Raw genomic sequence first — 25,391 nt, 5'->3', positions numbered from 1 at the left:
TGATGTTGTAACAAGTGGGACAGTTGTTAAAAAATGGACTCAAAGCGTCACTGCGCATACAGTCTGCAGGACTTGTGGAACGCACTAATGGAAAAAAAAAAAAAGAGACAATGGCCAGACTGTGTTTCAATCACAGCAATGAGGACAATGCCAGCCGAAGGAAGGACACTATCCCCTATAGACTCTCAGGTTCATCAGAACCACCAACGAAAAACATGTTTGACCGAAAAAGATCCAAAAGACGCCAATACTGGTCAAGTGTTGTTCTGATTTACAGAAATTACGTCCGTGTGGGAGACCAACTCTTCTTCAAGGTGTTGAAACGACTTCGTTGGGGGGAAGTGAATGCTGAGATGGCCCTCGCCAGATGATGGCGGTGACCCCGACGCAGCAAAGGTCGCGGGGCGTGGCAGCTGGATCCACCAGTTGCAGTACAAACTTCACCGGTTTCCAGCTAAAGGCCTAGCAACGCGAATCCCTCGAACAGGAGTCCACCTGAGTCACAATCTCTGACCACACGCACATCAGAACCACACCACCAGCCACAGATACGAATGTTGAAGCCACAGAATAAAAAGATTAGATATGGTTTGGAAATGAATGGCGTACATAAAGAAATTTTAGCCTTGATTGAAGAACATAATTGCATTTAAAGTTTTAAAAATGAAACAATTATTGATGTTATGACCACTATGAAGAATTTGAAAGACAATATATCGGGATAATTATGGTTTTCATTTTTGTTATGTGTAGACTGTTTTTGTTACATTATTTTTCTGACAAAAATGATGATTAATTGCATGTTTGTTACCCAAAAGTAACATTACAATCTGATTGATGTTGAGTATGACAAACTCAAACTGGACAATGACGAACTCGAACTGGACACTGAAACGTAAAAAGAATATGGACTTGTCGCTCAAGCCCCACACGTGCATACATATACACCACACACGAAGATCCGGGAGGTAAAGACGGCTGTCTCCTCCTACAGCGAGGCAAGGGGCCTGCATCAAGTCACCCCAGGGACAAGCTCTGCGTGGAGACAGTTTTGTTATTTTTCACTAGGCACATTGAAATGTATTTTTATATGTTTTATTCCCTGATGGTCATCAAATGATGAAGATCTCGTTCCACGTCGGAAGAGAGGAGAGGAATTTTTGTCCCTACTGAGGGTTTTTCGCCTCTCCACTGTTGTATGATTTCATAATGATGATCTGTCCTAAAGCCGTAGGGCCATGATTTTGAATTCACAACAGGGGGGAATGTTAGGATATGTCACCAATTTTGTGTATTCATAATCATGTTTCATACACTATTTGTATCACTAATAATTGTATACACACAGACACTCATTTAGCACACATGAGCACAGCCACACACACACACACACATTCGGTTTCAAGTTTCTGAATCTTCGAGCTGAAGTTTTAAACTGTCTGTTGTGATTGGTTGTTTCCTGCCTGCCTGCTAGAATTCCAGAAGACAGCCCCCCTCTTTGTCTCTTTATGTCCGGAGGAGAGTCAGAGGAGGGGGTCAGATGAAGGGAGTGTGGGAGGCCGAACAGGCCTGTTCGGCCTCCGGCTCTCTCTCTCTCACCAACTCGCAAATTGGAAAATAAAACTTTGCTTGATTGACTTTGGACATGCAGCCATCATTATTTAAATAATTCCCAGTGTAAAAAAGGCGTCAGGGCCGTTTTAAACCTGACACACTTGAGCTAATTCCCCACACAATCGCAGGGAATATCACCATCATTGAAAATTCTAAATCATCATCAAAAACGGGAAAATATCCACAGTCAGGTTGCAGAGCAAATGCAAATGGAGAATGTGGGCATTGATCCCACTACCTCTCACATGCAAAGCGAGCGCTCTACCACTTGAGCTAATTCCCCACACATTTCCAGAGAATTTCTCCATCATTGAAAATTCTAAATAATCATCAAAGACGGAAAAATAACCACAGTCAGTCTGCAGAGCAAATGTAAATGGAGAATGTGGGCATTGGTCCCACTACCTCTCACATGCTAAGCGAGCGCTCTACCACTTGAGCTAATTCCCCATAAAATTCAAGGGAATATCACCATCATTGAAAATTCTAAATAATCATCAAAAACGGAAAAATATCCACAGTCAGGTTGCAGAGCAAATGCAAATGGAGAATGTGGGCATTGATCCCACTACCTCTCACATGCTAAGCGAGCGCTCTACTACTTGAGCTAATTCCCCACACAATCGCAGGGAATATCACCATCATTGAAAATTCTAAATCATCATCAAAAACGGGAAAATATCCACAGTCAGGTTGCAGAGCAAATGCAAATGGAGAATGTGGGCATTGATCCCACTAACTCTCACATGCAAAGCAAGCGCTCTACCACTTGAGCTAATTCCCCACACAATTCCAGGGAATTTCTCCATCATTGAAAATTCTAAATAATCATCAAAAACGGAAAAATAACCACAGTCAGTCTGCCGAGCAAATGCAAATGGAGAATGTGGGCATTGATCCCACTACCTCTCACATGCGAAGCGAGCGCTCTACCACTTGAGCTAATTCCCCACACACTACACAAGAATATCACCATCATTGAAAATTCTAAATAATCATCAAAAAAGGAAATATATGCACAGTCAGGTTGCAGAGCAAATGCAAATGGAGAATGTGGGCATTGATCCCACTACCTCTCACATGCTAAGCGAGCGCTCTACCACTTGAGCTAATTCCCCATACAATTCAAAGGAATGTCACCATCATTGAAAATTCTAAATCATCATCAAAAAAGGAAATATATGCACACGCTCCCTCTGATAAGCAAGACCAAATGGAGACTGAGCACATAGATCCCACTACCTCTCACATATGAAGCGAGCGCTCTACCACTTCAGGTAATTCCCCACACATAATACAAAAATATCAATAAAATTCTAAATCATTATCAACCACAAATGGAAAACTCAGCTGGCAACGCAAATCAAAGTGGAGAATGTGGGCATCGATCCCACTACCTTTCACATGATAAGCAAGCGCTCTACCACTTGAACTAAGTCCCCATAGAGTTCAAGGGAATATCACCATCATTGAAAATTCTAAATAATCATAAAAAACGGAAAAATAACCACAGTCAGTCTTCCGAGCAAATGTAAATGGGGAATGTGGGCATTGATCCCACTACCTCTCACATGGAAAGCGAGCGCTCTACCACTTGAGCTAATTCCCCACACAATTCCAGTGAATATCACCATCATTGAAAATTCTAAATAATCATCAAAAACGGAAAAATATCCACAGTCAGGTTGCAGAGCAAATGCAAATGGAGAATGTGGGCATTGATCCCACTACCTCTCACATGCTAAGCGAGCGCTCTACCACTTGAGCTAATTCCCCATACAATCCAAGGGAATATAACCATCATTGAAAATTCTAAATCATCATCAAAGACGGAAAAATATCCACAGTCAGGTTGCCGAGCAAATGCAAATGGAGAATGTGGGGATTGATCCCCCTACCTCTCACATGCAAAGCTAGCGCTCTACCACTTGAGCATATTCCCCACACATAATATGAAAATATCATCATTAAAATCGAGATCATCATCAATCACAAATGGACAATTCAGATTGCAACGCAAATCACATCTCACATGCGAAACGAGAACTCTACCACTTGAGCTTATTCCCCATACAATTGCAAGGAATATCACCATCATTGAAATTTCTAAATAATCATCAAAAACGGAAATATAATTACAGTTAGTCTACAGAGTAAATGCAAACGGAGATGGAGAATATGGGCATTGATCCCACTACCTCTCACATGCGAAGCGAGCACTCTACCACTTGAGCTAATTCCCCACACACGACACAAGAATATCACCATCATTGAAAATCCTAAATAATCATCAAAAACGGAAAAATAACCACAGTCAGTCTACAGAGCAAATGGAGAATGTGGGCATTGATCCCACTACCTCTCACATGCTAAGCGAGCGCGCTACCACTTGAGCTAATTCCCCACGCAATTCCAGGTAATATCACCATCATTGAAAATTCTAAATCATCATCAAAAACGGAAATATATGCACAGTCAGGTTGCAGAGCAAATGCAAATGGAGAAAGTGGGCATTGATCCCACTACCTCTCACATGCGAAGCGAGTGCTCTACCACTTGAGCTAATTCCCCACGCAATTCCAGGTAATATCACCATCATTGAAAATTCTAAATAATCATCAAAAACGGAAAAATAACCACAGTCAGTCTGCAGAGCAAATGTAAATGGAGAATGTGGGCATTGATCTCACTACCTCTCACATGCTAAGCGAGCGCTCTACCACTTGAGCTAATTCCCCATAATATTCAAGGGAATATCACCATCATTGAAAATTCTAAATCATCATCAAAGCCGGAAAAATATCCACAGTCAGGTTGCAGAGCAAATGCAAATAGAGAATGTGGGCAATTGATCCCACTACCTCTCACATGCTAAGCGAGGGCTCTACCACTTGAGCTAATTCCCCACACAATTCCAAGGAATATCACCATCATTGAAAATTTTAAATAATCATCAAAAACGGAAAAATAACCACAGTCAGTCTGCCGAGCAAATGCAAATGGAGAATGTGGGCATTGATCCCACTACCTCTCACATGCTAAGCGAGCGCTCTACCACTTGAGCTAATTCCCCATAAAATTCAAGGGAATATCACCATCATTGAAAATTCTAAATCATCATCAAAAACGGAAAAATTACCACAGTCAGTCTGCAGAGCAAATGCAAATGGAGAATGTGGGCATTGATCCCACTACCTCTCACATGCAAAGCGAGCGCTCTACCACTTGAGCATATTCCCCACACATAATATGAAAATATCATCATTAAAATCGAGATCATCATCAATCACAAATGGACAATTCAGATTGCAACGCAAATCACATCTCACATGCGAAACGAGAACTCTACCACTTGATCTTATTCCCCATACAATTGCAAGGAATATCACCATCATTGAAATTTCTAAATAATCATCAAAAACGGAAATATAATCACAGTCAGTTTACAGAGGAAATGCAAACGGAGATGGAGAATAAGGGCATTGATCCCACTACCTCTCACATGCGAAGCGAGCGCTCTACCACTTGAGCTAATTCCCCACACACTACACAAAAATATCACCATCATTGAAAATCCTAAATAATCATCAAAAACGGAAAAATAACCACAGTCAGTCTGCAGAGCAAATGCAGAATGTGGGCATTGAATCCACTACCTCTCAGATGCTAAGCGAGCGCTCTACCACTTGAGCTAATTCCCCATACAATTCACGGGAATATCACCATCATTGAAAATTCTAAATCATCATCAAAAACGGGAAAAAATCCACAGTCAGGTTGCAGAGCAAATGCAAATGGAGAATGTGGGCATTGATCCCACTACCTCTCACATGCAAAGCGAGCGCTCTACCACTTGAGCTAATTCCCCACACATTTCCAGAGAATATCTCCACCATTGAAAATTCTAAATCATCATCAAAAACGGGAAAATATCCACAGTCAGGTTGCAGAGCAAATGCAAATGGAGAATGTGGGCATTGATCCCACTACCTCTCACATGCAAAGCGAGCGCTCTACCACGTGAGCTAATTCCCCACACATAATATGAAAATATCATCATTAAAATCAAGATCATCATCAATCACAAATTGACAACTCAGATTGCAACGCAAATCACCTCTCACATGCGAAACGAGAACTCTTCCATTAGAGCTAATTCCCCATACAATTCCAGGGAATATCAGCATCATTGAAAATTCTAAATAATCATCAAAAACGGAAAAATAACCACAGTCAGTCTGCCGAGCAAATGGAGAATGTGGGCATTGATCCCACTACCTCACACATGATAAGCGAGTTCTCTACCACTTGAGCTAATTCCCCACACACTACACAAGAATATCACCATCATTGAAAATTCTAAATAATCATCAAAAAAGGAAATATATGCACAGTCAGGTTGCAGAGCAAATGCAAATGGAGAATGTGGGCATTGATCCCACTACCTCTCACATGCTAAGCGAGCGCTCTACCACTTGAGCTAATTCCCCACACAATTCCAGGGAATATCACCATCATTGAAAATTCTAAATAATCATCAAAGACGGACGGAAAAATAACAACTGTCAGTCTGCAGAGCAAATGTAAATGGAGAATGTGGGCATTGATCCCACTACCTCTCACATGCTAAGCGAGCGCACTACCACTTGAGCTAATTCCCCATATAATTCAGGGTAATATCACCATCATTGAAAATTCTAACTAATCATCAAAGACGGACGGAAAAATAACCACTGTCAGTCTGCAGAGCAAATGCAAATGGAGAATGTGGGCATTGATCCCACTACCTCTCACATGCAAAGCGAGCGCTCTACCACTTGAGCTAATTCCCCACACATTTGCAGAGAATTTCTCCATCATTGAAAATTCTAAATAATCATCAAAAACGGAAAAATAACCACAGTTAGTCTGCCGAGCAAATGTAAATGGAGAATGTGGGCATTGATCCCACTACCTCTCACATGCGAAACGAGAACTCGACCACTTGAGCTTATTCCCCATACAATTGAAGGAATATCACCATCATTGAAATTTCTAAATAATCATCAAAAACGGAAATATAATCACAGTCAGTTTACAGAGGAAATGCAAACGGAGATGGAGAATAAGGGCATTGATCCCACTACCTCTCACATGCGAAGCGAGCGCTCTACCACTTGAGCTAATTCCCCACACACTACACAAGAATATCACCATCAATGAAAATCCTAAATAATCATCAAAAACTGAAAAATAACCACAGTCAGTCTGCAGAGCAAATGGAGAATGTGGGCATTGATCCCACTACCTCTCACATGCTAAGCGAGCGCTCTACCACTTGAGCTAATTCCCCATACAATTCACGGGAATATCACCATCATTGAAAATTCTAAATCATCATCAAAAACGGGAAAATATCCACAGTCAGGTTGCAGAGCAAATGCAAATGGAGAATGTGGGTATTGATCCCACTACCTCTCACATGCAAAGCGAGCGCTCTACCACTTGAGCTAATTCCCCATACAATTCACGGGAATATCACCATCATTGAAAATTCTAAATCATCATCAAAAACGGGAAAATATCCACAGTCAGGTTGCAGAGCAAATGCAAATGGAGAATGTGGGCATTGATCCCACTACCTCTCACATGCGAAGCGAGCGCTCTACCACTTGAGCTAATTCCCCAGACACTGCCAAAGAATATCACCATCATTGAAAATTCTAAATAATCATCAAAAACGGAAAAATATCCGCAGTCAGGTTGCAGAGCAAATGCAAATGGAGAATGTAGGCATTGATCTCATTACCGCCCACATGATAAGCGAGCGCTCTACCACTTGAGCTAGTTCCCCACACAATTCCAGGGAATATCACCATCATTGAAAATTCTAAATAATCATCAAAAACGGAAAAATAACCACAGTCAGTCTGCCGAGCAAATGTAAATGGAGAATGTGGGTATTGATCCCACTACTTCTCACATGCAAAGCGAGCGCTCTACCACTTGAGCTAATTCCCCAGACACTGCCAAAGAATATCACCATCATTGAAAATTCTAAATAATCATTAAAAATGGAAAAATAACCACTGTCACTCTGCAGAGCAAATGCACACGGAGATGGAGAATGTGGGTATTGATCCCACTACCTCTCACATGCAAAGCGAGCACTCAACCACTTGAGCTAATTCCCCACACATTTCCAGAGAATATCTCCATCATTGAAAATTCTAAATCATCATCAAAAACGGAAAAATAACCACAGTCAGTCTGCCGAGCAAATGTAAATGGAGAATGTGGGCATTGATCCCACTACCTCTCACATGCTAAGCGAGCGCTCTACCACTTGAGCTAATTCCCCACACAATTCCAGGGAATATCACCATCATTGAAAATTCTAAATAATCATCAAAAACTGAAAAATAACCACAGTCAGTCTGCCGAGCAAATGTAAATGGAGAATGTGGGCATTGATCCCACTACCTCTCACATGTAAAGCTAGCGCTCTACCACTTGAGCTAATTCCCCACACATAATATGAAAATATCATCATTAAAATCGAGATCATCATCAATCACAAACAATAAAATATCAACAATAAAAACCAACATCAACCACAAATGGAAAACTCTGCTTGCAACTCAGATCAAATTGGAGAATGCGGGTATTGATCCCACTACCTGTCACATGCTAAGCGAGCGCTCTACCACTTGAGGTAATTCCCCACACATTTCTGAAGAATATCATCATCATTGCAAATTCTAAATAAATCATCAACTGGGAAAAACTATTCTGCCTCCGATAAGCAAATCCAAATGGAGACTGAGTACATAGAGCCCACTACCTCTCACATGTGAAGCAAGCGCTCTACCACTTGAGCTAACTCCCCGCTCATCATAGGAATATATCATCATTAATATCTATATCGTCATCAACCACAAATGGAAAACTCAGCTTGCAACTCAGATCTAAGTCGAGAATGTGGGCATTGATTCCACTACCACTCACATTCTAAGGAAGCACTCTACCATTGGAGCGAATTCCCCATACGTTTGTAGAAAATATCATCATGATTTAAAATTCTACATAATCATCAAAAATTTAACACAATCCATGTTCAGTCTAAAAAGCAAATCCAAATGGAGAATGTGGGTACTGACCTAAATACCTCTCACATGCTAAGCGAGCACTCAACCACTTGAGATAATTCCCAAAACCTAATCAGAAAATATTACCTTTAAAATTCTAAATCGACATAAACCACAAATGGAAACTCGGTTTGCAACGCAATTCCAAATGGAGAACGTGGGCATTGAGCACTCCACCATTCGAGCGAATTCCCCATACATTTCCTGAAAATATCATCATCATTGAAAATTCTAAATAATCATCAAAAGGAAAAACATTGCACGGTCTGTAAAGCAAATACAAACGGAGAATGTGGGGATTTATCCCACTACCTCTCACATGCTAAGCGAGCGCTGTACCACCTGAGCTAATTCCCCATAAATTTTCAGCAAATATTATCATCATTGAAAATTCTAAATAATCATCAAAAATGAAAACCCATCCATGGTCAGTCTGCAAAGCAAAGCCAAATGGAGAATGCGGGTGTTGACCCCACTACCTCACACATGCGAAGCGAGGACACCACCATTTGAGTTCATCCCCATACATTCTTAAAAAATATCATCATTAAAAATTTTAAATCATCATGAACCACGAACATTTCATGCAAAGCAATCGCTCTGACATTTGAGCTAATTCCTCGTATCCTCCAACAAAACATTTCTAAATCATCATCAACCACGTCAAAACTTAAGATGCTCCACAAAGTCACAAAGACAAATGGCGAATCGGAGTATTGATCGCACTACCTCTCACATGCTAAGCAAGCCCACAACCATTTGAGCTAACTCCCCGCTCAACCAAACACTTTTTTTCCTCTGTTTCTCAAGGAATGGTAAAGCTAAGCGAGCACTTGGGCATTTGATCTAAAGGAGGGAAAGCCGCCGTGTTTTGTAACTGGAGACAGCGTGTAACTGTGCTCCGCAAGGCGTGCGCGGGCCTGTCAACATGCTGCAGACATAACAAGGTGCTCCAGCACAGCCGTGATAAGACACACTGGGAAACAACTGGTTGAAACACATTGTCCTTGAAAATCAAACTTCTCCTTCATCATTTAACATACGAAAAAAAAGAAATTAAGACAGAGATTTGCGATTTAAGTGTCACTTGTTAGCTTCGTGGCATAATTGCTGTCATTTTGAACTTACATACATACAACGTACATTCTAACAAATTTGTTAAGAGAGGTGAGCATTCCGCCAGACTGATGGACCGGTTTTGCTGACAACAATAGAAGGGAAACTTAAAAAAAAAAAAGGTTGGTCGAGGCAAGGATGGAAGTGAGTTTTTGGCCATCTGTGTATTCATCACTAAGTTACCAAGTCCCAACGGATCTCTCAGTCCGTCACTGACGGACGCTCGTTTTCCTGACTACAGTTAGTCTCGTGTTTGCGGGGGATGATTGGAAGACTTCACATCTCTTTGCTATGACAACACAAATCTACAATCTTTGTTTGAGTCTAATAGTTTATGTATGTGTATTTATTTGTAAATAAACCTTTATGGTTGTGGCTGTTTATATTCAAAACTGATCGCGGGGGCATTGTCTGTGTATGGAAACGCTTTATGCTTCCTGTACAATAGCGGTAATCCATGCATGAAGGAGAAGAAACAGCATCAGCAATATTTATAAATAGTAGTTGGAGTTTTATTTTATTTAATCTGGACCATGCAAAGCAAAGCTGGATTCTGGTTCAAGTAAGCGATTTCAAACTTCGAATTAAGACTTGTTGGCGTTTTAGATGTTAAAACAGCCGCAGTAGCCACTAGATCACAAGACTGGCAAATAAGTGCATGTGAAACGGAACAATTGACGGACAAACGGACTTCTAACGGACTATAAGAAGAAGAACCACCTGACCGATGGACTGACCAATCGGCGATTGGTTTGGTTCGGCTTTAGAAAATGACGCCAGACGAATGATTTATTTTTTATTACACAGGGCGCTGACATGACAAAAAACGGACAGGCACAATTTAGTCAAATGCACACCTGTTTGTAAATACAAATACTTGTAGGGTGAATTCTAAAAACGTAGCATTTTCCCCATGATGCTTAAGGGTCTTGCATTGTACTTGACTTATGAACGTACTTGCGAGTATGACGAACAAAGTTACGAATACATTCAAACATACTCGCTAATATGTTTGAACGTATTTGCCAATCCAAAATGCTCTTAATGCATTGTGTTTCAGAATTGTTGTCATTCTATCTCATGCAGTTCCTGGTCGTCTTGCTCTCACCGCTGCGGCTTATTATATATTTTATGCGCGGTGGCCATATTTTATATTATTCAAAACCATACATTTTTAAATGTGGTATTACTGTAACATACACAAAAATAGGAGAAAGTGTGGCATGCATAGGCATGCACACACATGCACTGTAATGCCTTAGTCAGTCTGACTGTTTTTTTTTATGGTGTTGTTGACTAAATGTGTTAAAGGCCTCTGATTACTACTTTCCGTTGCACACACGCTACCCAAGTCAGCAACTTTGCTTCGCTGCACAACAGAAACGTGCGTAAACTGCTGGAACTGTAAAGGGTCCGATCAGATACTTAACGGTTTCAGGGACTACAAGCGCCAAGAACGATGAAGGTGTCTGGAACTGTAGGTCAAAATGTAGCTCACGTTGATTGCAAGCAGGCAGCTCCAGAAAATACATGTACCAAGAACAAAGGTTGTTGGGACTGCTGGAACTTAAAACATGACACTGAACTCCACGTTTCTGAAACTGTAGGAGAGCGGGCAAGCTTTGGAGGACTGTGGTGTATTCTGACGGTACAAAACTATTGCCTTCATTTAGGATAATGCATACAGACTGAAAGAAGACCCTACATGTACGATTAGAATTACGAACTAAACCCAAAAAATGCTGGAATTTAAGGTGGAACTAAGACGTTTTGGAGGACCCGGGTGTGTTGTCTTAATTTTGTTTCATGGTAGCTAACTAGAACTGGAAGAAGACACTTCATGAACTAGTAGTAGCAAGAACCCTAAGATCACTGGAACAGTACGTGAACCAGGAACTTTTGGAAGGCTTTGATTTGTTCTCTTGTTCTCAATTTAGTTTCAGTTTGCAGGTAATTTACTGGAACTCAAAGATCTTTTAGCACCAAGACCTAAAGATTTGTGAAACTTACAGTGGAAATGCAGGTATTGTTCCTGTAACTGTGGTGCTTTTGGGTGGCAGCAAATAGTTCCAGTGTCATTTATCAAGACTGAAAGTAGTTCCTAATATTTGTTCGCTGCCAGTTTTCCTTGGATGAGGACTACTGGTGCCAAGTTCCTTTTCTCATACTAGAGCCTTTTTCGCTGCTACTACTTATATTTTATTCATCCGTAGGTTCTCCTTTTAAGTGTAAAACAAGAAAGACTGCACGAGAAAATCAATGTTCTGTACCTGGAGGACTAGTGCGTGCATGTAGACCAAGTGCTGAGCTTGGAAATAAAGAAAAAGAAAAAAAGCAATAGTGAGTCATTAGAATGACACTTGAGGCTAAACAATTGGCACGTGCAGCGATTTTGGTAAATAATAACTGAGTGGCGGCAACAGAGCGTGAGTGCGAGAGCGTCGGGCGTGGAATGCACTTAAAAGCACATAAACAAAAGCAGGAAGTCAACAATATTCCAAAACACGCAAAATCACACTACACGTGAGTCGCGCGTTGGCGCGTGCACGCCCCCATACAACAAGTGTGAAGGAAGCCAGGTTGAAAAAACAACAACAACCAACAAACACCAACAACTCACTTGTGGCGCTTTGTGATGGTGGCTGCCGGCGGAGGTGGCGGAAGCGCGCGCACGCGCGCACTCGGGCCCGAGCACGGCGAGCAAGAGGATGAGGAGCCAACTGCAGAAGAGGCCGCCGGATGCGTGCGCGCTTGTCCGCATCTCGGCCGGCTGCTGCTTGTGGTGACGCGCGCTTGGTTGTCGATTCAAGTCGTCCGCCACCGTACCTCCCCCGCTTTAAATATCGCCGCGATGTTTCTTTGTTCTCCACGGGCCACCGTAATCACTCCCCCCACACGCGCACACACACATAAACGCGCTCAAGAGCGTTATTTGGTCGACACTATGTGACGGTTAACCCTCAGCGTGCCAAAAACGCGAGGGCACTTTCACTCTGATCTCCAAACTCAACTATAACTATTATGGGAGAAAAACTGAGATTTCAGGGTGTCCCTGAAAGCAACACCCGACAGTTGACCCCCGCATACTCAAGGTTCGATACCCGCGAATTAAGATACTTGCAGATATTTATGTGTTTTTTTAGAACATAGAAAAAATGAGTTCTGGCTGTCCCTGAAGGCAACACCTAGCTTGATTGACAGATACAATGTGACTACACAATTACTGCGTGGTGAAAACCATAATTTATGACTGCATTGCTTCTTGAGACTTTTTTGAGTGGTTACTCAAGATAAACCTGTCTGCCAAATAAAAAAAAAAGTTTTGGTGCCCTTGAGCAGGTTGTTAGTATTTAAATTCAAAGACAGACAGACAGACATTTAGTTGGTGTGTGGGGCTAAAAAAAAAGAGTTCAGGCTGTCCTTGATTGACAGATAAAATGTGACCACACAATCACTGTGTGGAGAAAACCATAATTTATGATTGCCCTTTCAGACAACACCTGAGTTCTCCATATTTTTGCAAAAGCAGACTCTCTGCTAAAAGTTTCTGGACCACTCAAAAAGTAATACCCTTACCAGCAGGATCTTATTTTGGGCTCCAGGATTAAATATAAAATGATCCTCCAAAAGTTACTAGTTTTCAGGAGATTTTTGTTATAACTGTTGTAAATTGTAAATCTTATGCAAGCCCCCTCTCTGTCCACTTTCAAAACTCATTTGAAGACACATTTTTATTTCTTAGATTTCGGCTCAAAATGAGACGTCGCTGTTCTTCTGGTATCACTTGTTTTTCTTTTCATTTGTGTGCTAATTTCCCGCTAATTTATATTACACCATATGGAAAGCGCTTTGTTACAGCTCCAGCTGTTGTGAAATGCGCTATATAAATAACGTTGTATTATATTGTATTGTATAACCATGTAGTTGGTACTTGGCAGTTGTAATAACAGAAATGATTCAATCATAAGTGCAGATATAATAAAAAAAGTTCATGAAACACAAAAACAAATACAGAATAAGACATGTTTAGTGTCTTTAAAGAAAAGCAGACGTGAATCACTTCTTGCTGTGAGTAAGCGGAGTGATCACGTTTCCATAAGGGGAACTTTTATTTTCACAGCTGGGACATAAAAGACCTGCTAAGGAGGGGGCTTGAGGAGGGAGTTGGTTGTCCAAGGGGGGGCTTTGTGACCACATTGAGCAGGAAAAAAGGGGTACAAAAAAAATCCTTCTGTGAATCACTTTGAGATCATTCGCGTAATTACAAGCCCTAATAATAGCACACGGATGCTTGGCTTTCATGAGCACACTTGGAAAGGAACCGCCTGTAAAAACTGGCAAGAAATGCGGAACGCCGAAAAAAATTCAACATTTGAAACCTTACAACAGATTACAATAAGTCTTTATAAGTCCCGCAATGGGTTAAATTCCGTTTCATCAAACAGCGGCAAGAATAGTGTGCCAACTGGAAGTAATAAAGTATTTTACACTGAAACTCATATATCAAGAGTAAACACAACAAAAAGTCTCAAGTAGCGCTGCGTGAAGAGCCATAACAAGTATGGCATTTTGCCTTGAAGTGGCCATTTTAGGATTACTTTGGTTGTTTTCTTGGGTTCTTCAAAAATGGTCTTCTGGAGATTTTGTGCAATTGCTATGTAATATCCTCATATTTCAAATCAAAATTTCTCCACTGAAATAAAATGCCTTTAGGCCGTTCCACAAAAAAAAAAAAATACACATAAATCTGTAAAAATGTAATTACTGTACCTAGGACAAGCTGAATGGCAAAGCAGCTGGAGTGTTGGATGTGTGCCTTATCTGGGAATGAGTTGTGGCCTACAGCAGCTCCTTGCGAGTGTTCTCGTTTAGTATTTAGGTTTTACATGTCAGTGGACAGTTTGTGTAAAAGCATCTGAGAATGAAACAGTATGAAATATCTATTATCAGTCTCATGACAAGTAGACACACATAAACGATGTCGAGACACTTGCGGGCATCACATTAATGGTCACCACGGAACATTCCTGCTCCAAACTTAAAGTCCAAAGTGAATCACGACACAGCGCTCTGCTCATTCTGACGACATAAACATGCACATGCATATCACAAGCGGCTCCTACAATTTGTATTTATTTAATTTTTTTTTTTATGAGGCTGTGGAAGCGTTCTAGCACACAACATAGGATCTCAATTAAGAAAAAGCCAGCCTTGGCGTCGCGTTGCGAGCGGCTGCCAAGTAGAGTATATGTGGAATGACGTGATTCAGGCTCGCTGACAAGGAAGCCGGAAGGAGAGACGAAGCAGGAGCCGAGAAGACGCAACACAGATCCAGTTTAAAAGTAAATGAGAACAGCTTGGTAGAGTTGCATAAAAAAAGATGCATTTTCAACTGAGGCCAGTCTTGAAATTTTTTTGACAAGTCTATCACCATTAGACCCACAAAAGAATCTCGGAAGCGATGCCCATAACAACACAACAAACCTGCCATTAGGGCTGGGCGATATGACCTCAAATCAATATCGCGAGAAATTGAGGAATTTTACCTCAATAACGATAAATGCACGATAAATTCCCCCGTGGACTAAAATCAAAATAAATGCAGGAATTGCATATTGACTGTTTTTTTTTTATTGTCCAACTGGTACACTTTTACTTTCAATGAAAAATAAAAGTACAAAAATCATTTGTATGAACATTCCAAATAGCTTGCTTTGCATGACTTGAACAATGTCACAAAGAAAAAGGGTACCTCTTGCAAAATCATTTTCTGCAAATAGATTGCGCCAAGATGCTCTTATGATGTAAATAATGGCAAATAAAAAAATGCTAAATAAAATGAAAGAAAATGTCAATGCAAGCCAAATAAACAAGTGTGCATCATCGGGGAAAATGTGCCGTCTCGAGCACTCTGGTGCGCAGTCGCCACTTGTCATCTATGTAATGCACAGTCAGGCTCAATCAGGGATCCATGTTGCGACCCGACCACAAGTCGGATGGAGATGCAAAATGCTTGACATGTCTAAGATCCCGGCCCGATGTAGTCCATATCGGGAAATACGGCTTTCATGAAGCGTTTAAATCCTGTGCGCGCCACTGGAACTAGAGGAGCTTTATCTTTAGCTATGTGCTAGGCTATCGCGTCCACCTCTGAGACGTTCCCTCGTATGGTGTCGCCTCCGTTCATGGGCTGTTGTCACTTGTCGAACCTTGCTTCTCACTTTGAACTTTCAGCACAGCATGGTTGTGTTGTGGGTGGTGAAAAATTCTCTGGATTTGAATCGCCAGCTATGACAGCGACGTCTGTTTTCTTTCTCGAGCAGACTGGTGGAGTCACGTGACTAGAGGCGCTGTAGCGGTCTTAAAGGGGCATGAACATTGCCGCAGACAGAAAAGGCTTTTCTTTCTTTTTTTAAACACCGAATTTACCGACATGGGCACAATGATTTCGGTCATTGTAATAAATTTCGGTAACGGTAAATTTTCGGTTTATCGTCCAGCCCTACCTGCCATCTAACACAAATATCTAATGAGTGCACTCGCCCTGTGAAATTGTTTAAAAATTGAGCTCCCCGAGACAATACGATCAACAAAAAAGCTTCAAAAATCTATGCGAAATAAGTCAGCTGTTTTGGTTCAAAGTGGCCATTTTTTTGGGCCAAAACTAACTTAACAGCAATTATTTTTCTATATTTATCCCTCAAGCCAGTTTGACTCAGCATCATGACATTTGGGAGACAATAATATTATGAGTAAACTCACAAAAAAGTCATGCCCAACACGACAGGAAGTCTGCCATATTGGTTCAAGGTGACATTTTAGGTGAAAAACTCATTACATTCGTAAAGCCTGTTTCATTTAAAAACATGACATTTGGTATCTATCATGAGGAGACCGACAAAAAATTGAAGAACTCATTCTTGAAAAGACACATGAAGTCTTGCTATTTTGGTTAGAAGCAGTTTTTATTTTCAGTTACAGCCAGGTCTCCTTTATAGGTTGATAACTTGGAATTTTTTTGTCCCACTGTCACCAAATTTGAACCTTATATACTACTAGACAAATGTGAAGCGTTTTGGTTTTAGTCACAGCGGGTTGGCGGAGCATGGCAACAAATTTTGATAACTTGATTAGAATTAGAATCTAATTCTAATTCTAATTCTAATAAGTAGAAACGCAGAGAAGGCTAAATACTTTTTTTAATTCACCCCCTGAGGTTAGTTTAACTCCACAACATTAAATTTGGCGCATTTGTCTATCACAAGTGCTTGAAGTGGCCATTTTCGGGTTATGATGCTCATTTTTCATGGATGCTTCAAAGACGGACCACTCCAAGAGTTATTGTTCGATTGCTACCAAATTTGAACCTCATATACTTGACAAATGGCCTGAATTAATTTACACTGTTAATATTCTACATTTGCGCCACAATGAAACAATCTTTAACACATGAAGTCCACCAGTTCAACTCTGAACAGATTTATCAATAACGCGTCTGTTCAAAGCTCAACTTCATCACGATAACAATGCTCTCGACAATGTTCTCGTTGTTCCTTTTTATTTAATCTACTCATTGCAAAAACTTGGAACGATGCCTCCGAGCAAGCTTCTGACCTACTTAGCAATGAAGTACTAATAAAATAATATCAAGATAACAGTACTATGTTGTTTTCCTTGCCATAAACAACACCTTTACTGCAGCAAATGTTGTAAAAAGCATTGCAATTATGCTGAGTTCATCTTTGAGGATGACAAGGAAGGATGCCAAATGGCTAACATTCAATTCAGTATTTTTTTTCTTTGATCTGATTTTTTTTTGGGGGGGGGGTTCTTCCTGTTTTTTAGCTTTTTTAAATGGTGGCCAACATATTTTGTTAATGTTTCCCTCGTGGGCTGAATAAAGGAATCATTTATCTTACATCAGAGGCCCACACAAAACGCTTCACGGCACTGGACTGACCCGCATCCGCAACAAGACAACAATGATGATAACATCAATGATGATCACATCACGACGTCACACATGGCAAAAAAAGTGCTTATGCTGATTCTATTTCTAACGTCTACATTATCCTTAAGCTTTATATCATCACGTGTACTGGACATTAAAACATTTTGGAGCAGGAAGTAAGGAAGACAAAGATTGGTGAAGAGAAGAAAGTTCCAATGTTAATGCTAACCTCCGGAGGGGGAGTCTAAAGAAAACAAATATTGACAGATGATGATGTCAAGAATTCCGATAGGACGTTTACGATTGAGGAACAAAAATATTGTCTTCTAAGTGGTTGACATTCTTTATACAGTCACAAAAATTGGATCAGTAGAGCTTTTCTAAAAATTCAACCCCTGAAGCCAGTTTGACTTACCAACATGAAATGTAGGACGACATGTCGATCAACCGGAGACCCACAAAAACGCCTCTACAAGTCCTACCTGAAAAGACAGAAGTGGACATTTTAGGGGCAAATTCCAGGGATTACATTGCACCATGCAAGTTTTGGAATATTCAGACCCTAGACTTTCGGGGTGGGATTTTTCACTTAGCTCCCGTTTCGGGGGAGTTTGCTTTGTGACGACTACAGCGTTTCCACTGGGAAACAAAGAAAAAAAGGTTTTGTCATCTCATTCGAGTGGCCCACACTATGCTAAGGCCAATGTAAACAATATTGCCGTCTTGGTAAAGCTTAACAGCGAACAAAAAAGTCTCAAAAAAGCCATGACACAAATAGTTCGACATTTAGATTTGAAGTGACCATGCCACGGTCACTTTGGCCATGTCCGGAGGTCATTCTAAGACAAACTTGTCAAAAGAGATTTTTGGAAAATTCAGCCAGCTTCATTTTTGCAACATGATATTTGTCAGACATGCCTCCCATGGGTATACGGACAAAAAAGTCTCAAGAAGAAATTGCTGAAAACACATCAGTAGGCGCCCACTTCAGAGTAATTGTGGTCAGGTGCAAGGGTCATTCAAAGCAAATTTTTCCAGATTTCTGGGCTGAAATTTCAGCCCGATGCTAGAGAAGAAACATGAAATTTGGCCGATGTCTATCATGAGCAGACCCCAAAAATGATTTAAAAAAGCAATGCCAGAAAAGACATTAAGTCCGTGACTTTTTTTTAAGTGATCATTTTAGTCATTTTGGTTACGTTTGACAAGGGGACCACTGACCAGGGGTCTTTAAATTGGGACTACTTCTACATATTTGTCCAGTTGCTACAATATTTGAACCATATACACTAAACGGATGGAAGTTATGAAGCTTCCCATCATTGCGTATAGAAACACAGCATCAAAGTTTGAGGACTCGCCATGCAACACAAAACTCCAATCAACTGTTTGCTGGTGTTTGTGGGTGGTCCTGAGGCGCAACGGAAGGTAAAAGCTCACTGCTCAAGTGTCCGTCATGTGTCCGCTGATGAAGCTTTGTGGGCGACGGCGGAATTAAGCTTCCTATCATCAGGAAGCATCAGAAAAGTATTTTTTAGTTGATGTCAGCATAGTTTTCTGCAAACAAAAAGCATGTGTGCAAGTCTTAATAGGAAGCAGACGCCAGGACCTGTGTGTGTGTGCGTCCGTGTGTGTGTGTTTAAGCATTAAACGGCATTCTCTGCTTGTGACGGGAACCCATTGCATCGCTCATCGCCGCATGTGAGCTAATGAGATGACAGCGTTAAATTCAGGACATCAAAGCAACGTTGGTTTACTTCCTGATGGTCACGGTGTGGTCACTGATGATGATTTGTTCGCTCGTTTTTTCTGCAGACTATCCAGAAAACCTGAGCTATGACAGAGCTGGTCTTGATTAGCCGAGGTCTTTCAGAGAGTTTTATTAAGAGTCAAGTTTCATTGTGAATTTTTTATTTTATTTTTTTCTACAAGAAAGTCGGAATTTATGTCCACAAAAATCTATGTTTGCTGTGCTTGTATGTATTGCACCTCCGTGTGTTAGTTACACTACGTTTATAATTACTGGAATATCAAAAGCTTTCTGTTTGCACATCTATGGCATCTCACTTGGTCGCATGCTCACAGAGGTGTTGGATGGACTTACATGGTTTGGTTAAATATTTTGGACGTTTTAAAAAGAAACACATTTATTGCAAACCATTTTCAAAACAGAATTTTCCATATTGGAATCTGTTATGAAGCACTTTGACAGATCTTTAAAGACACAAAATATTGTGTTTGAGCAAGTCGCAAGTCCTAAAAATAGCAACAGAAGTTATGTCACAATACTCGATTCCCCCCATCCCTTATTTATACCACAAATAGACTCTGAGTAAGTTGCCTAAACATAACCAACTGTCAACATGTTGGCATTTGTCTCCCTTACAACTGATGTAGAAAGCCTAAAATGTATCGTCAACCAAAAGCTGCAGAAGCTGTGCTAATCTCAAAGCCAAAGTACTAATATATTTGTTAGTGGGAGTAAAAGGTTGGATTCCAGTTGACAAACATAAACATGACAAACAAACATGCATGGCAGTCTTTTGATTATGCGTCAGCTAAACACAAAGAACAGCCAAGGTTTTGAATCTATTTCACAGAATTTTGGGATTTCAGTTTCTCTTTCTCTCTTTTTTACGCTTGAGGCCGATGTAGTACTGTATTTTTTTTAGATGTTATGATGATAGCCTCTTTGGTAGCCAGGAGCACTGGTTGACCAATTTTTGTCACCGGCATTGAGCACAAGTATGGAAACATATATAAATCAAAACATTAATAAAGAAACGCACGGACAAGTTATGAATCCATTTCATGCTGTCATGACCGTCAGAGCCATAAAATGGCTGACAAAAATGACTGCCAGTTACTGATATGATCCAATCCTAACTGTGAAAACCTTTACAACATCTCACTTGATTTATACTGGGGAATAATCCACAATATATGTTGAAAATGATTAGACTGTAGTCCATCTATTATTATGTACTATCTGCCAAGTTAACAATTAATTTTGTGTGTGACTATCACCTGCTTGCCGCTATTTTCTCGCCTCATCGGCGTTCCGGAACTTCTTCAGGTCTTTAAAGTACACTTATGAAGCCATCAAGAAGAGCGAGGACGCCACCTGGTGGCCGTTAGTAGCAGTCCAACCAAACCACGTTGCCAAAGCAAAGCTCCTCTGATTGTGACGTCAGGTCTTTTGTTCACAGAAGCGAAGTTACGTCCCAATTTGACGTGAGGGGGGAAAACCGGCATTTGAATTTGATTTAAACACGCGTACAAGCCGAGTGTCTGGTAAAAGTTGAGTTTTGCGAGAGGTGCCAGAAGGCAGCACCACCCAGCTCCCTGTCCGCCAGTCACAGCTTGAATTTTCATTTTAGAAAATAATCAATTTAAAGAAACGAAATCAAATAAAAACTGAATAAACCATTAACCATGGCGGCTGAAATCATCGACCTTTTGGATACGGACAAGTTGTATCTAACACAAATACGATATTTGGAGGAACAGCTGGAGAAGTAAGATAATTCTTAGACAACAATGCTAGTTTGTGCGGTAGCTTGTGAGCTTTCATGTGGGGCAAAAAGGAAGAATATTTTTTTTAAATGAAGCGTTCTATCCTAAAAACTAATCCAGAAACACAAACAGTTGGAGGGCTGCAACTAATGAATTTGTTGATTTTTTTTTTGTGACAAATCAAATAGATATATTTTATGTTTCAATAATACTTTTTATTTCCACATTTTCTTCGAAAACATGACATAATTTCAAGTTGACAATGCAAAAAGTGCACAAACATAAATTGATTAGGATTCATTTCCTGGTTTCCGAATCAGAATGCCCTATATTGTCATTGTACTCAGTGTACAACGAGATTGGAGTTTGGGCTGTAATGTGTCAGAAAATGGATTATTTCATAATTAAAAGCAGATGTTTGTTAATGTCTATTTTTGTTTCTACACAAAGATAGCCGGCGTTTCTCAATTGGCATTTTTATCCATTCTTGTGACCTTGTGATCGCAAGAAACATCAGTCGTGACCCAAACACTTCCAATTGAAAGTGAGTTAGCTAGGCGCTATCTTCAAACCGAAAATGCATCGGTTGGATACTTGTGAAGGCTTGGCTTGGAAGAGCATTTGGACGAACGAGATTTGTAAAAGATTAATCAATGATTAAAAAAGTTTAGATTAGTTTGATTAGATTAGAAGTTAATTGGTCAATAAATTTTGCACTTGTCAGTGGCCTTCTTGCTAGCTAGAGAGCACTGATTAGCATTAGCATTTGGCATATTATTTTTTTTCCTTTTAGTTCAGCAGTTATTAGCTGTAGGCAGCATATCCAGAACACATTTCATTTACATCTTGTAACCGGTCTGCTAACCACAGCGCAAATTAGGATTAGCATTAGACAAGTTAACATTAACCTTGCTTAAAATCTGTTGTGGGCAACAAATATCAAAAAAGGCTACATATCTTTCATGGGAATCTCTTTATGTGTTGGCTCATCCAGCTTTGCGAACCATCACATTTTGTAGTTAACGTGTGGCATTGTTTACCGACATCTGAATTTATTCCAGGTGCCAGAACAAATGTGAGGAGCTGGAGAACCAAGTCCAGGACCTGCTATACGAGCAGCGGGTGCTGCTCAAGGACAAGGCAGACGTGACGCGCTATCTGAAGCGCTCGCTGGACGCCAAGGACAAGAAGGTGGAGATGCTGATGGAGCAGGTGGAGAGCCAGCAGGAGGCGGCGGAGCACCAAAAGGAGTGCATGGAGCAGTTGGAGGCTACAGTAGAGCAGCTCGAGGCGCGCATACAGGAGCTCAACGCAGAAATCAGCACGCAAGGTCAGAGCGCAATAAGGACACTAACTAACTCCTTTGTACATGTCATTCAAATGAAACAACCGACATACAAACTACACAGTCTTAGACAAATGGTATGTGCAATTACTTTTCGTCATTCTTGTCAGTGGGGAAGCTGGAGGTTCAGGCCGGGCAGCTGGTGGCTCTGGAGGAGAAGCTGGTGAAGCAAAAGCAGGACCAGGAGGCCGCCGTCCGCCGCCTCAGGGAGGAAGCAGAGCGAGACAAGACCAAGTAACTCCTCTTTCCTCCCCTTCCTTCTCCTTCATTCCTCCCGCCGCAGGACGGAGTGTGAACCTTGTTGTCCCGGCAGCATGATCGCCGAGACCATGAGGAACATGGAGGTGGTGTTTGAGGACAAGATGGGCAAAGTGCTCGAGCAAGAGCGGGAGCAGAACAGCGAGAAGATGCTTCAGCTGCAAAATATGCTGGGAGAAAACATGACTCTGTGGCAGGAGAAGGACGTGATGCAGAAGAGAGAGCTGGAGCTCTTCTGTGAGGTCAGCCGCCTCCAGGAGGAGCTCGTCAAGAAGCCCAGACGCAAGCTCATCCGCAGGAAGGTCAGTATGTACATGTACACATGTGCATAGACTTCTGGGAACTAAAATCTTCTCTTAAGACCATATCCTACTGATTTGTTTTTTTTTGCCCATATGTGTGAATATACTTGTTTATGTTATGTTGTTCTTCTTCACAGTGATCAATCAGCTCGTATGTTCTCCTTCTAAAGTCCTAAAATGAACTATAAACCTGCTGGAACAACACCAAAGACTACACGACCAGGAAGCGTAATGACGCGTCATGTTCACGGTGGTCGCCAGCAAGACAACGTTGGGAATGAGTCCTCGAACTCCTCTGTGTTGCTGTCCCTGACAAACTACAAAACTGTCATGGAGACTACAAATTCTATCAGAAACTGTCGCACCACAGAAATTCACCCAAACTATTGTACACAATACATAAGCTGGCGTACAAACAGCAGAATGTCATGCAAACCACAGAAATAGAAAAATACAAAAAGTCTTCATACTAACGACTACATGAACTGTCGTGCAAAGGACAAGAGCTGCATCACAAACGACATCAAAACAGCACTACATAACTCAGAATCAAACTACATTTTCTATCTTTCACGTTACACAAACTAACAACAAGCTTAACATACATTCTACATTAACACATACCTCAGTAATGTGTAATCATTGTACAGATTACAGAAACTCCTTCAAACCACCGATACAATGACTTCCATACACAACAACCCAACATACGACATGACACAACACTAACAACATGACAACGCAAGATGGACAAACAAGATTAAATGAATAAATAAATTAACACGACCACACTTTACATTGCTTGACATGGCATACAATGATTCTGGCTGAGATTCCGGTTACACAAACACAAAGATTCTGGAATGCTCCAGAAATTTTAAGCGTTCAGTAATTCAAATGATAAGATCACCAATCCGCTTCCTGAAAGCAAACAACACGATAACTTGGCAGGATGTGACTGGACATACATAGGACGCGACGTAACAGTCATGCAAGATGACACCAAATGAATGACAACATGGAACCGCATAAAACGTGCCGCAAAATTAGACGACGCTACGTGAGCCTACATAGAATTAGTTGCGTAAAACAAGATTACAAATTGCACAACAGTAAATCAAACTAGTTGGCAACGAATGTGACACTACATGACACTAAATTACAACTAAAGAGAATGAGAGGAGCTGTTTCGATTGGCGGGAGACTATAAACACGGCCACAGTGGCGCAGCCTGCCCACTGTCAGATCCACCCGCCTGCACTCATCTATGAAATAAACGAACTGGTCTAATTCGCCTCTGACATAGAGTTGCACCACCCGCCTTGGCGGGTTTAGGTTGACAAAGGGCCTTACATGTTGCTAACAGACAGACGAAACGAAACAAATGGCACAAAACGACACTACACATAGATATAAAGTAGCATAACCTTTTGATCAGCCGTCAAATACGACAAAAACGACCCACATTCATGGACAACCAATGGCATTTCAGAAGGTGCAGTGGAGGCTATGACAGACTACACCGATCACCAATCAGAAGCTGACCTTAGGTCCCGCCCCTTGTAACTCAATGATGTGTCTTGTTAATGTTTGACTCCCGGGAGAATCAGAAGTATTTCCTTCACAATAACAGCACGTCCCTCCTCCTCTTCCTCTTTTTCACTCTTCCGTGTGGATGTGTGTTGTGTGTGTTGTGTGTGCGCGTGTGTGTGTGCGTGCGTGCAGGCGCGTGGACAGGTTGTGCAATCTGATCAAGGTCTTCAGGGTGGTTTTCACAACACTGTTAACTGAAAACACATGTCAATGTTCTGCCTGCAGGGTGAGACTTTTAGAGCCTGGAAATGTGCAAAAACATTTCTGAAAGTGTCCTTGTCATGTAAGGTAGCGTCTATAAAAAAAAAAAAAAAACTGGAAAGAGAAGTGTGTGTGTTTTTGTGTGTGGATGAAGCAACAAATCAACAACACAGTGAATAAATGTAAAATTGCTGCGTACAACATAGGACACACCACTCAAACACATCACCTTTGTTTAGCACGTTAACGGACCGTGTCACCAATCAGTATAGTGACTAAGTTTTTTTTTTTTTAACAATTCTGTTGTACCACAACTGAAAAGCAAAGTCTAACTTTTAATGGTTAATATTTATGTTTTTTTTTATTAT

The 25,391-nt window shown here is 40.9% G+C and overlaps 2 protein-coding genes and 2 non-coding genes across 4 annotated transcripts in view; 1 reads left to right on the top strand and 3 right to left on the bottom strand.

The window, feature by feature from the left end:
• mmp11a (matrix metallopeptidase 11a) overlaps positions 1–12,719 on the bottom strand; it is a 66,432-nt gene extending 53,713 nt beyond the window's left edge. The window contains exon 1 of the mRNA XM_088288738.1: positions 12,478–12,719. Coding sequence (XP_088144864.1) covers positions 12,478–12,618 — 141 coding nt within the window. The 5' untranslated portion in view covers positions 12,619–12,719. The remainder of the gene's footprint in view (positions 1–12,477) is intronic.
• On the bottom strand, positions 3,151–3,223 carry trnag-ucc (transfer RNA glycine (anticodon UCC)). Its single transcript has one exon. It is a non-coding gene; the product is annotated as a tRNA-Gly (tRNA).
• On the bottom strand, positions 7,041–7,113 carry trnaa-ugc (transfer RNA alanine (anticodon UGC)). The gene has a single exon. It is a non-coding gene; the product is annotated as a tRNA-Ala (tRNA).
• Positions 12,720–21,243: 8,524 nt separating the features above from the next.
• cfap157 (cilia and flagella associated protein 157) lies at positions 21,244–25,020 on the top strand. Its single transcript, XM_088303265.1, has 5 exons — positions 21,244–21,326; positions 22,386–22,654; positions 22,780–22,903; positions 22,983–23,229; positions 24,955–25,020. Exons 1-5 carry the CDS (start codon positions 21,244–21,246, stop codon positions 25,018–25,020), a joined length of 789 nt encoding a protein of 262 aa, XP_088159391.1.
• Positions 25,021–25,391: the final 371 nt, after the last annotated feature.

The sequence above is a fragment of the Idiotropiscis lumnitzeri genome, chromosome 1 (genome assembly GCF_059441095.1).
Source record: "Idiotropiscis lumnitzeri isolate Australia: NSW breed Sydney's pygmy pipehorse chromosome 1, RoL_Ilum_1.0, whole genome shotgun sequence".
Lineage (NCBI taxonomy): Eukaryota > Metazoa > Chordata > Actinopteri > Syngnathiformes > Syngnathidae > Idiotropiscis > Idiotropiscis lumnitzeri.
This window is presented reverse-complemented; position numbering and strand designations above follow the sequence as displayed.